This window comes from Cydia splendana, chromosome 5 (assembly GCF_910591565.1).
Source record: "Cydia splendana chromosome 5, ilCydSple1.2, whole genome shotgun sequence".
Lineage (NCBI taxonomy): Eukaryota > Metazoa > Arthropoda > Insecta > Lepidoptera > Tortricidae > Cydia > Cydia splendana.
The window spans coordinates 11050483-11063911 of NC_085964.1; the positions used below are offsets into that span (position 1 = coordinate 11050483).

The 13429-nt window shown below is 38.3% G+C and overlaps 2 protein-coding genes across 2 annotated transcripts in view; both read right to left on the minus strand.

Annotated features, from left to right (window-relative positions):
- LOC134790644 (neural-cadherin-like) overlaps positions 1–7923 on the minus strand; it is a 304222-nt gene extending 296299 nt beyond the window's left edge. The window contains exons 1-3 of the mRNA XM_063761503.1: positions 6564–7923; positions 2977–3166; positions 2074–2256 (exon numbers count right to left, since the gene is read on the minus strand). Of these exons, the coding sequence (XP_063617573.1) occupies positions 2074–2256; positions 2977–3166; positions 6564–6637 (447 nt within the window). The 5' untranslated portion in view covers positions 6638–7923. The remainder of the gene's footprint in view (positions 1–2073; positions 2257–2976; positions 3167–6563) is intronic.
- Positions 7924–8107: 184 nt separating this feature from the next.
- LOC134790653 (neural-cadherin-like) overlaps positions 8108–13429 on the minus strand; it is a 105620-nt gene continuing 100298 nt past the window's right edge. The window contains exons 6-8 of the mRNA XM_063761524.1: positions 10046–10214; positions 8677–9527; positions 8108–8556 (exon numbers count right to left, since the gene is read on the minus strand). Coding sequence (XP_063617594.1) covers positions 8332–8556; positions 8677–9527; positions 10046–10214 — 1245 coding nt within the window. The 3' untranslated portion in view covers positions 8108–8331. The remainder of the gene's footprint in view (positions 8557–8676; positions 9528–10045; positions 10215–13429) is intronic.

Here is a 13429-nt window from a genome sequence, read left to right on the forward strand (position 1 = left end):
ACTAAGCCAATACCTGGCAAGTTGTTAACTTGTTCAAATAAAAGAAATTCTTACTTGAGCTTTTACGTGTTTTTGCACTACGTAAGTACTATTTAGCGTTCATGTCATGTAGCGTTTTAGATGGTTAACTTTTTTATCGCCATTTTTAGGGTTTCGTAGTTCAAGTTCAAACCGAAGCTACCATGCACTATGCTGAGTCGGGACCCTTTCGTGGCTTATATGTTAAGTTGTGTTACGTGTTGTTTTCTTCTTTTATTTTGCCACGAACAAATGCTCTCTATTCTATTCTCTATTGCCAAAACTGAACCAACAAAAAAGTTCAATAGTGTAATGGTTATTTAAACGGCGTACCTACGCCATATCTAAGGTGGTTGTCACACTGCCGCCGCGTCTCGTTGCGAGTCGCGGAGCAACCGACTCGCATGCGGAGACAACGCACCAACGTCCGAGTTTTCTCCGCATCTCCGTCCGGAGTTGCGATGCGCGACGTCCCGCGTTACTTCCGTCTCGCGTTCATTTCACTTTCGAACGTTAAGGTGAAAACAGTTCCTATTTGTCGATAAAATGGAAACGGAACTTATTCAGAACGCTGCGGTGATGCTTTCAGTTTGGTTTTTGTACAATCGAATCATAAAACGCAGAAGACACTGGGTATATACATCCCTATTTACAAACCAGACCTATAAATGGGTCTTTTGCTAGAGATTACCAAGATTTAAGGCAACACGAGGCGTCCTTCTTGCACTAAAATCCGTACGGCACAGCGGAGCTCGGTGTGACATACCCTGCGGCACGCACCGCGTCTCCGTCCGAGCACGCGAGTCGTCGTGCGTCACGCTCCTCCGCGCGCCGAGGCGGAGCCAGTGTGTCGTACCATGCGATTTTTCTATACAAAATCAAGATTCTACATACAAAGTTAAAAAACGCATCAACGGATGCCGCTGCGAGATGCGGAGCAGTGTGACGACCGCCTAATTAAGTGTTTACGGCGCGGGGGAGACATAATATGTCAGACATATTATCCCGTACCTCAAGGGTGTCCAAAAGGTTAAAGTTTGAAAAGACAAAGGTTGGAACTCGAATATCCTCCTGTGACCTAATTTTGAAAGCTGTCGACCCCTTAGTTAACCACGATGGAACGAAGACGGTTTATGCATTTGGGATGAGAGGTTGGTTCTTTGTTTGTGTGTGTGTGCGTGTATTGTGGTGAAACCTCACCGATGGATTTCAGATAAGTTTTATGTGGTTTTTACTCCTGAGCTGCGATCATTTCCGTGAGTTTTTTTTAATTACCTACTAAATTAAGACTTATCTTGCTGCTTATCTACTTTCATCATCCTGTCCTAGCCGGTTTCGGCGTCGGCGACTGGGTATTCACTGGCTAGTGAGAGCGACGATCGTGAGCTCTCAGGTGGCTGACGTAGCCTATTTTTGCAGTGAATGTACGTCCTCACTCACCGCAGGTCAGCACCCCTCCGACAAAATTGTAGTTTATGAGGCAGGTGGCCGGGCCTTTAACTCGTCAGTCTCGTCACGCTTCGCGTCGAGTTCCACAGGTTCCACTCGCCTCTGCTCTTCAAAGGTTTGCACTTTTGTACTCACTTTATCCTATATCACTAACACTACACCTTACGAAGCAAAGTCTCCCGCCGGGTCTGTCTATCTGTATGCTCGTGAAAAACTCAAAAACTGCTGAACGGATTTTTATGCGGTTTTCATCTAAATAGAGTGATGCTTGATGAAGGTTTAGGTGTATAATTGGTTAAGGTTTTGCATAAACCTTGCCAAGCCGGGGCAGATCGCTAATACTGGTAGTAATAGTAGTAGAAGCCCAAGGCGAAAACTTCACCTGATATTAATTAGCTCCACTATACACGTTTAGTTCCAATTTCGTAAAAAAAACCTTATTAAAATAAACGAAACTAGAACTTGATTGTAAAAAAAAATTGTAATCTTCTTGCCAAAATGAGTCTGAGGTAAGATTGCCCTTTAAACGAACTTTTTCTAAAAATATATGTACATTTTAAATTGATATCACTTGGTATTTACCTATTTCAACAAAATTTGACTAACCTGGTTGTTGGGAAACGTGCCGTCCTTGTCTATCGCGTTCACTTGTGTGACCTTCGTGCCTATGGGCTCTCCTTCCAGCACCGTCTCTTGTTCTCGTTCCGTGAACAGTGGTATTTCGTCGTTAACGTCTTCTAACATGATGTACACCGTCGCTTCCGAGGCCAGTTGTTGAGCACCGTTGTTCTGTGAGGAAAAGGTAGCGTTTGAACATGTATTATGCCGCTCTTAGCACGTCTATCATTTCTTGACCGTACCATTATCAGTGTTAACGATTTATAAAATGGACATATAGCAAATGCAAACCATTGTTTCCCCTTGTACCTCAGGAAGCTAAAACGTGTGTATGTCATTTGGAATACCTTGACCGCTTATTTACTTCTGCTGCTAACTGTACACTAATAGTAAATAGATCTATTTACTGCACAAAAGGTTAAATTAAGCGTCATCAATATTTTCAGAAATTCAGCACAGTAGGGCTACAAGCCGACAGTATAAAAAAAACTGCAGAATGTATAAAACGCCCTCTATCGGGACATTGATGTACTCTCTAGGAACCTTGCCAGGTGAAGCGCACAATTTGATGTTAGTTCAACAAACGTTTGTTAGAGGGCGCTGTCCTCGTGGTCATAAACATTCCGTGATATTGATGTTTTTGTCAGAGTACTTAGAATAGGTTTTAAGCCGTTTTTATCAGCACATTATAAATTGTATAATTATATACGTACAAATAGCTTTGGCATTAAAGTTATCAGTTTCAAAAAGTAATGAACAGGTAGTAAGTTTTAATTGTAGAAAAGTCGTTAATATCAATAGTAATAGGGTCCCGTTTTACCTTTTGGGTACGGACCCTAAAAATGAACTCGTAGCCTGTACGACACATATGAGTAAACCAACAAGCCTTACCTCCACGCGTATCGTCAAATTGTATTCCTTAATGCTCTCATAGTCCAATGGATGATTAACTTTTATATCCGCCCAAGTAAATCCATTATCGGCTCGTTGTTGCAAATAAAATGTGTGAAATTTATTAGTTTGGGCCGTCGATCCGGGCATCAACCGGTAAAACACGGTCGGGTTGTTCTCAATGCCCGAGCTGAAAACATCAATAGGTTACAGGAGGCACGTTTGCGAGGCACAAAGGCACGTTTACTGGAAATCTACCGGCACATGACATCACGACATCTAATGTTTTGTATATATTTGGCAAAATAATGAGATTAATGAGCCCAGATTTTATATTTGTAAATGAACCTTTCGTGAGTTTCATATTATGCATAAACACATGGTTTTAGGAGAAACTGAAGGTGTAAGGTAAACGTACTAGTGCTCGACATGCTAATGCCCCATACATGACACCCTGCTGTCACCTCTATTGACAATGACTTAAGTTTCAAGATGACATGTACTGGGACCGCGTCGAGCACCAGTACGTTTACCTTAAATGCTATGCTCATTACTCGATCACACAGAGATGATTTTTTTTCAGAAATTTATAATCTATACTTGGTCAAGCAGATCTTGTCAGTAGAAAAAGGCGGCAAATTTGAAAAATGTAGGCGCGAAGGGATATCGTCCCATAGAAAATTTGAATTTCGCGCCTTTGTTTACTGACAAGATTTGCTTGACCATCTATATATCTATGGTCACTTAATAAATTCAGATATTGTCTATGGTACCTGTCTTTCTGTTTGGAGAAATCTGTATTAGTCACGGAATATATGAATTTATTAAGTGATTTGGCTCTGGACTTCTTAGGAAAAGAAACATTAAATTTATGTGCAAACACAAATCCCGATATCCCAATTTATAACCGTGTGTCTAATGCATATTATGAATATCAAAACTAACATAGAATAAAAAAGCCTAGAAAATTGATAGATGCTCTAATCGCAGTGAAACCATTTTTCCAATGTCATATTCAGACATTGCAAGTATCAGTCTTTCTCTCAAATCTCGATCATGATAGGAACAAAAGAGATGAAGCTATTTCGATTTCACTCCTTAACAGGTGGGTTTAATGGAACTAAGTTTCTAGGCTTTTATATTCAGGGTAACTAAGATATTTAACCCTTTACCAGGTTGACATTTCAATAATGACTATCGAATGTCAGTCTTATTCATCGAAAATAGAACACATGTTTGAAGTGCCGTATGTGGGAAATATATATCTTTTACCCTAGTAAAGGGTTAATATCGTTTCATTTTGAGAATATCATTTTATAAATTGTCATTCCCTAGTAACAAATACAGTACCTAAGTAAACATTCGGGTAAAATTTAATAATTCTTAAAAAAACAGTTAGGTATGTTAAACTAAACCTTGACAGCTTCTTGTGAGCTTCCAATTATTAATTCCATAAACAAGGAACTGGTATATTTGCTTTTAACTGGATTTCGAGCTCACGGATGCTCATCTGTCAGTTAATAACTTCGATTGTAGAGCCATCTGCGTTGAGCTTGGCGCATTCAACTTCCTTGATTATCTTGAAATACATCTAATCGGTTTTTAAACTTGTATTGTCTTGAAAGATAGGTACTTTGCGGACAAATGTTACGGAAGACAAGGCAAAAATGATATTCCCAATGTTAATACTAAATAAGGACTTAACTTATTAGTAAAGTGAGTTAGTATTCGTTTCATGTAAGTCTCAGTTGTAACAATGTGAGTGTGAAGTGTGTGTTTTAGGACGAACAGATAGACATCAGATGTGAAACTTGCCATCGGCCAACACAGTGATTGATGCACTAGTTAACTAATAATGCGATTGCTAAAACAGTTATCTAACGGTAGCCCGTGGAACACTTAGTGATGCACATTCACGTTACCATGTCGCAATGGATGGAGAAATTTTGAAAATGTATAGCCAATTGGTATGGTAGCCATTATCTTCAATCATTTTGTTTGTATGTACTTCTCTTTATGACATCAGTGCCCAGTTGGTCAAAAGCTTGTAACTTGTAATACAAGTGGAAGTCCCTTTTTGACATCTTTTGTTAGAAAAGCACTTCCACTTGTATTACAAGTTACAAGCTTGTGATAAACAGGGCACAGGTATATAATTAAGTAAATTAGTACCTATTTCACAATTTTTTATTTATTTGTTCAGATAAACTTTGATGATTGAAGAAAATCGCAGCTGTTAAATACTCACGGTTCTACGGAATTCCTCTAAAACGAAATTCGGATTCCTAGAGTAGAGTTTGCAAATAGCCATACGATAAAATATGCCTAGATCTTGAACTCATACGTTTTAATCTAGATCAAAAAGCGACTAGGAATAAACTGTATAAGTACTTTTCTATAACACTCACGTCAATTTAAATAAATGCCAACTGGATCTTGATATTGAAAAACGACTATAATGCTTCAAACTGACTACAGATTGAAATGAATGAACTAATAAAACGTAAATGAAGATTATAGTTTGATACTTCTAATTAAACATGAACGTTTGCAAGCAGTAAGAATAATTCAAAAGAACTTCTTGATTCCTACTTCAACACTACGTTCTACCTAGAACAAGGATTCTCGTTGACATGCTAATAAATTAACCGTTACACTGAAATCTCGTAAAATTAGACAATTTAAAAAGATATGACTGATAATAATTCCATAATGCACTGATACGTCAGCCTACATGCAAGATACAATGGACATGGACGTTCGCAATACGTAGGTACCATCATCACCTCTCACCATTTGTTCAAAAATATTTTTGCTCTACAATAAACACCAATATTTTAAGTAATCTAAGTTTTTACCCAAAAATATATTTGAACAAATGTTTTTTTCCGTGATCCCCGTTCCATGTAAGCAGTGAGCCCTTTAAGTTGCACGCAGGTGAATACGACAAGACCGAGTGAATTCGTGATGATGCTCAATACATAATTAATCACGGACAATACAAAGAACATCGTCGTCAGATCACCAAGTGAGAGGCAAATAAAACGATAGTTGAAGACGCGCGCAGCGCACAAACATTGAATGCAATTTCAATTTAGCTCAGAACGCGTCACCGACCTTGCCACGCGCTGCCTCGAGCACTCGGGCGCTGTCGGCAGGGCCGGCGGGCGGGCGCGCGCACGGGCGGCAGCGGAAGCGCAAGCGATGTTTGGGCCGCGGCGCCGTACAGCGCACACTGCGTGCAGGTGACGGGGCTGCGTGCGGTGCCCGTGCCGGAGACTGAGGACACGCACCTTGCTTTCACGGACACCACTTTGGCACCCACGGGCAAGTTCTCTCGAATGTAGATCGGGCCGTACACCGTGTGGTCCCACACGGGGGGATTGTTCGCGCGATCCACTACGTCTATCTGGACCTCCACGGTTCTGGACAAGGGCGGGAAGCCCTTGTCTTGAGCCATAGCCTCCAACTTGTACGTTTCTCGCTATCGGGGAAAGAGTCGACGGAAACAGACAAAACCACGTCGTTAGTAGTGTTAGGGAGTGGAGGAGCGGCGGGCCCGGGAGCCCGCTGCGCCTTATACCAACCTGGCTTTCACACTGGTCACTACGGTACCCACTGTGACATTCTCTTTGATGTGAACGGGGCCATACGTGGTCATGTCCCAGATGGGGGGCTTATTGTTCCTGTCTACCACGTCTAATTCAACGTCCACGTCTGCGGAGGAGGGCGGCTCGCCTCGGTCGGAGGCGCGCACGCGCAGACGGTACCTGTCCCGCTACACAGACACGGGCAGAGGTCAGCGGGGACAAATAAACAGAACACAACTCAAATATAAACACATAACGTACGAGTCGCTAATAAACTAAAACAATCAAAAATAAATTAAACTATCGTTCTCTTCGGTTAAAAATTATTGGCTATAAAAGAGTCACGTTAGCTGATTATCTACTAACGAAAACATACCTACACGCATTCGTCACACAGACATTCGATAAGCCAAATAAAATCAAGATGAAGAAAGATTAAATTTACCGTAAGGATCCTCTCAATCGTCTACTTGCAGAAATACATTCGAGCCGAATTACAGATCATTCCCGGTAGCCAATATTTAGATGGTGCAAGAAAAAAAAATTGGAAACATAATATTTGTAATATTTTACACGATCCTTCTGTACACTAGGGAAAAAGACAAACTGTACAATATAAATAATTACTTTTTACAATAAACTAAACTAATATCGAAATGAAAAGTAATGAAACATAAAGCAGGCAAATGCATGCAGCTCTGCATACAAGACATGGCGGAAAGGTCAGTCTGTCATAGCACGGTTTGCGACCTCTTGCTGGTAGTAACCACTACAACGAAACGACACTCATTGAAATGAATATATTATACAAACGATGGACGTTACGGTTGTACTGTACAAATTTTGTTTTTGGAAACGTTGCCCCTTTCACAGAAGGAATAATGTCACAACTGGCCGATGGCCAAACTGCCGAATAGGCAATCTGACCAACATAATAATCAATTATACTAACAATGTACAATAAATATCAGTTAAATTCAGGCGCCCTGTAAAAAATTTGTATTATCATGATAATAGATAGGTAGGTTAGAGGGTGGGGTGATATATGATATATATGAGGCATGAGTGGTCGTCTACTATCCGGGATGACAGTCGAGGCGGCATCGAACGCCTCCGCGGGTTCACTCCGCTGCTTGGATATTAGTAACAAAACATGTACGTATAATACAGAAAGGTCATTAAAAGCGTAAGCTTCCCAAATCAATTAATCGATTATACTTACAATAAAATAAACTTCAAATCTAGTCTGTGCGAAATATACAGAAGTGCTCTTACAGAAACTGTACATGTTTTAGAACTAAACATAGGTCAACGTGAAAACATATTTACAGGAGTCTCTCTCTGTTTCAGGTATTGTACACGGGTCATTTTATCGGCAAGAGTCGAATGCAAGATAGTGCTGCGGAAATAAATGTTAACGAAGACTTAGTGCGGAGCCGGCGCTGGCGGCAACTGAAACTAATTGTGCTGCAAGAAGAACAAGCCCCGACGGCGCGGCGGCGGCGTCCACGCCCCGCGGCCTCGCCGCCACCCGCCCCCCGGCGTCCCCGCCACCGCCGCGCCGCTCAATGGACAACTACTCCTCACAGCCAGGATTGACCGCTCTCCACAGCAATGTACAGCAGCAGTAATTTAGAACTATTTACATTTAATCAACATAAACGTGTGCCAATTGAATCCTACGGCCTGTAGGTGTAGCACTCATCCACCAAACTTTGTAGTAAAGTTGATCTCATTCATTCGTCGCTCTTGTCACAAATCTATCTTAAATTCTAATAGAATGCGGCTGAATACTTACGTCGAGGGGCTTCTTTAGAACGATCCAGCCCGATTCGGGCTGGATTTCGAAATATTCGATATCTCCGGGATTGTACGGGGCGCTCAGAGTGTAAACTATGGCGCCGTTATTGTCGGCATCCTCGTCGGATGCGGATACTCTCAATATGTTTGTACCTATACTGGCGTCTTGTTTGACGTTCTCCACATATTTCTGCAAGATACGTAATAAAATAAAGGTTTTAATCCCTTGAAGTATTTGCACAGGGATTCATGCGAAACACTGGTGTCGACGTGCAATTATAGTGCGAAACTAAAACAAAATACGACTTACCTGTCTGTCAAATAGCGGCGGATTGTCGTTTACATCAGTAATTTCAACTGTAAAGGAGCAAACGCCTTCTAACGAGGGTTCACCCTGGTCCGTAGCTTTTACCGTAACCGATACAAATTTACCATCATCACCTTCTCTGTCGAATACTTTATTAGTGGACACTTCCCCAGTCTCTTCGTCGACCGTAAATTTAGTGCCTTTTTGATTAGGTTGCTGCACTATCGAATATTTAACTTGTCCGTTTACTCCTTTGTCTTCGTCAGTAGCATGAACCTTTAGTACTGGGCTGCCATTTGGAGCTCCCTCTTCAACCTTTGGGTAGTAGGTTGGACATTCTTTAAAAATAGGTTTATTGTCGTTAACGTCAGTTATAAACACTACGACGACGGCAGTCGAAGTGTGAATCGTGGCATCTCCGTTAACGCAGCATGCTCCATCGTCCATTGCAGTCACATTGAGTTCGTACTTATCTCTATCCAATGATATAGCTTTGTTATGCAAGCGAATTACTCCAGTTATTTCTTCAATAACGAATTGTCCTGAGCTAGTACCGCCACCGACGAAGCCAAACCTAACATTATCACCGTCTTTGTCTGAAGCGACTACAGTTGTTACGAGAGTATTGGGTCCAGCATTTTCATCTACATTAGGCGTGTATACTTGTTGAGAGAATTTGGGCTCTTCATCGTTCTTGTTCTTGGTGTAAACTCGAACCGTAGCGGTACCAGTTTTAGCGGGTTCGCCTTTATCTTTAGCTGTGACAGAGAACTCGTAGTAAGCGTTGTTATTATCCGCGTCAAGTTGTTTGTTGTTCGTTATGATGCCATTGGAGTCGACACTAAAGTGATCGTCTGGAAAACAAAAAAAAAAACAATGAGAATACATAGTTTAAGAAGACAAGGAAAGAGACACCTATTGTAAAGTGCGTATATTTTATAATGCTGGTATTGTACTAGATGGCGCACAATGTTGTCGAATTTACTGAGCTCCACCACTAGATGGCATTGTGGGTTCTGTTGGCGATAAACACCGACACAACTTTTATACAAGAAAAGTAAAACTGCGAGCAAATTCTTCGATATCAAAGCTTTTAGGTATACGTAGTTGTAAAGAAACACAACCATATTATATATTATTCAGAAGGTGTCGTCGAGGGATTTAACATTTCATCTAGTAGTATGAAAACATTAAATAACCTGCAACTAGTTAGCCCACTAGGCAATGTTAAACTTGGCTGGTAGTCATGTTCTACGTAAGTTGCTGAAGGTTCATAAGGATCGGTGCAAAATTAGTAAGTTATAAATTAGAATAATTTAAGTACATTTTATGTTCCACGAAAATAAACAGCAAGCTGTTAAATTGAACTTACCAGACACTAAATATTCGATTTCTGCGTTTTTCCCCGAGTCTGCATCCATGGCTTTGACCTTGAGTATGCTGGTGCCCAGCGGGATGTCCTCGTCCACGTTGTGCGCCTGGTAGTCGGGCAGCTCGAACTTCGGCGCGTTGTCGTTCACGTCCGTCACGCGTATTGTTAACTGAAATTTTGAAACATAAATGTCATTCATGTCCAGAGGCTGTGAGTTCAAGTCTAACCCAAGACAGTAATTTTTGCACTTTAAAAAAAGTTCTAAGCTTAATAGGGGTCATCCATTAATTACGTCACACGAATTTCTAGGTTTTTTGACCCCTCCCCCCCCCCTTGTCACATTTGGCAAACCCCTCCCCCCTAGTGTGACGTCACATTTTTTCTACGAAATCGCCAAATCGAATTAAGTAAGTACCTAAGTATTATTAATATTTTATCAAAATATTTTTGACGATATAAATAGTAGTAATTTTATAACCCAAAACTGCTTAGGAAAGAAAATTAAAAGAATAAAAACGATTATCGTTTTAAAAACTTGTTATTTAAATGTACAGCGAATAAAATAATTTAAAAAAAAATTTCGGTTACTGATGAAGTTAAAGTGACGTCACAAAGTTTGTGTCTCCCCCCTCCCCCATGTCACAATATGTCACATTTTCTTGACCCCCTCCCTCCCCCTAAACGTGTGACGTAATTAATGGATGACCCCATAGCATCGTTCGCAGACGTTTCTGCTTGTTAGAAATTAAAATAGATGTCATTATCATTAACTTAAAACTAAAATTAAATTTTGCAGGGATCCTTATACGCGTAATAATGTGCGCAAATTACGAAAAATCTGTGGCTCGTAGGTATTTGGCGCGATTTTGACATTTGTCAATATTAATATAAGTACCTATAATAGTAGAGAAGATGTAGCCTTTGTGGTCAAAATAATTCCCACTAAGACGGGGTTTGATGTTTTTAGTTCTTTGTGTGTATCTTTTTGACATACTAAAAATATATCAAAATATATGCATGCAAAACGCATTTATTGACATTTTAAATTTGAAAAATCAAAAAAATTTTAAATTTGTGTGTGGTATCAAATGACAGGAAATTACATGCTAAAAAAGGTTGTGAGGTTGATTTTACAAAATAAAAATAAAAAACAAAGTGGTGACTCAAAAATTGAATTTCTTTTCAATGTTGAAAATTATTTCCTACATTGAAAACTAAACTAAACTATTATAGTTTTACACATCAAAATACATTGTGTAAAAGAAAAGAATATTTAATTAATGAAAACCTATTTTTAATTATATTAATATAATATGAAAAATATAGGCTCTATATTAATTTAAAAAGTTTTATCAAAAACTGGCAGAATATAAAAAACAAAAATCTAATGTAGACTGGTCATATTTTTGTAAAATCGATTTCGACTGGCAAATTATATTACTTTTTGGCAACCGGGTTTTTACCCTAATTAGACCCCGCTGAATCCGAATTTGCTCGATCGAATTCTTGACCGGATGTGAGATATTTGATATTAAAGGTCCCTTTTTTTAGTATGTCGTAAATAACTCTTAAACGGTGGCGCATAGCAAAAATGTTCTTATACATAAGTAATCTGCATAAAATTGCCTACAAGAAAGATTTAGTACAATTTTTCGCTAAGATCAATATTCAAAGAGATATTAACGCGGGAAAGTTAATTAAAATCACTTCTAATGTCCCTTTTTTTTAGTTTTTCGTAAATAACTCGTAAACGGTGGCCAATATAAGAAAATGTTGTGAAATATTAATACTCTATACAAAATTCTCTACAAAAAAGATTCAGTACACTTTTCGCAGGGATTAATATTTAAAAAGATAATAAAGAGCGAAAGTTAATTATAATAAATTCTAAGGTTCCTTGTATTTATTTTTTCGTTAATAATTTGTAAAGTATGACTCATAGCAAAAAAAATCTTAAACATAAATAATAAAGATAAAATTTTCTACAAGAAACATATAGAACACTTTTCGCTAGGATCAATATTAAAAAAAACAAAGCAGCGGTTAAGTTAATTATACTAAATTGTAAAGTCCCTTTTTAGTTTTTCGTAAATAACTCGTAAACGGGGTCCCATAGTCCCACCGTAGTTATATTGGCCACCGTTTACGAGTTATTTACGAAAACCTAAAAAAAAAGGGTCCTTAGAAGTGATTTTAATTAACTTTCCCGCGTTAATATCTCTTTAAATATTGATCCTAGCGAAAAATTGTACTGAATCTTTCTTGTAGGCAATTTTATGCAGATTACTTATGTATAAGAACATTTTTGCTATGCGCCACCGTTTAAGAGTTATTTACAACATACTAAAAAAAGGGACCTTTAGTATCAAAATCTCACTTCCGGTCAAGAATTCGATCCAGCAAATTCGGATTCAGCGGGGTTTAATTAGGGTAAAAAACCCGGTTGCCAAAAAGTAATATAATTTGCCAGACGAAATCGATTTCTACAAAAATATGACCAGTCTACAATAGATTTTTGTTTTTTTATATTCTGCCAAGCACCTACTTTGAGGTGCCTTCAGTTTATTGATAAAACTTTTTAAATTAATATAGAGCCTATATTTTTCATGTTATATTAATATAATTAAAAATAGGTTTTCATGAATTAAATATTCTTTTCTTTTACACAATGTATTTTGATGTGTAAAACTGTAAAACTATAATAGTTTAGTTTAGTTTTCAATGTAGGAAATAATTTTCAACATTGATAAAAAATTAAAATTTTCAGCCACCACTTTGTTTTTTATTTTTATTTTGTAAAATCAACCTCAGAACCTTTTTTAGCGTGTAATTTCCTGTCATTTGATACCACACACTATGTTTAATATTTTTTTTATTTTTCAAATTTCAAATGTCAATAAATGCGTTTTGCATGCATATATTTTGATATATTTTTAGTATGTCAAAAAGATACACATCAAGAACTAAAAACATCAAAACCCGTCTTTGTGGGAATTATTTTGACCCTCACCTACAAATTTTCATACAACTCCTGTAGTATAAGATGTAGTATAAGACAACCGGTGCAAAACTATTGAAAATCAATTTGTAAAAATTAAATTTTTATTTGAGTATGTATTGTTCAGAAGACCTTGTTCCTTAGGCTACTTTACGTCGCTCATCAACTCGAGCTCGATCGTACAATAATATAAAACATAGAAATTAGAAATATCGCCACTATGCTAAGAGAAAATATTATTAGTAGGTCCATAATATCAGTGTCTCGGATTAAGTGTTGTCATATAAAACTTATAAAAGGTTAAACTACACAATAACATCAACATTTTTTTGAACGATCGAACGACCTGTCTGAATAAAAATGCCATCCTTAGAATTCGTTTATAA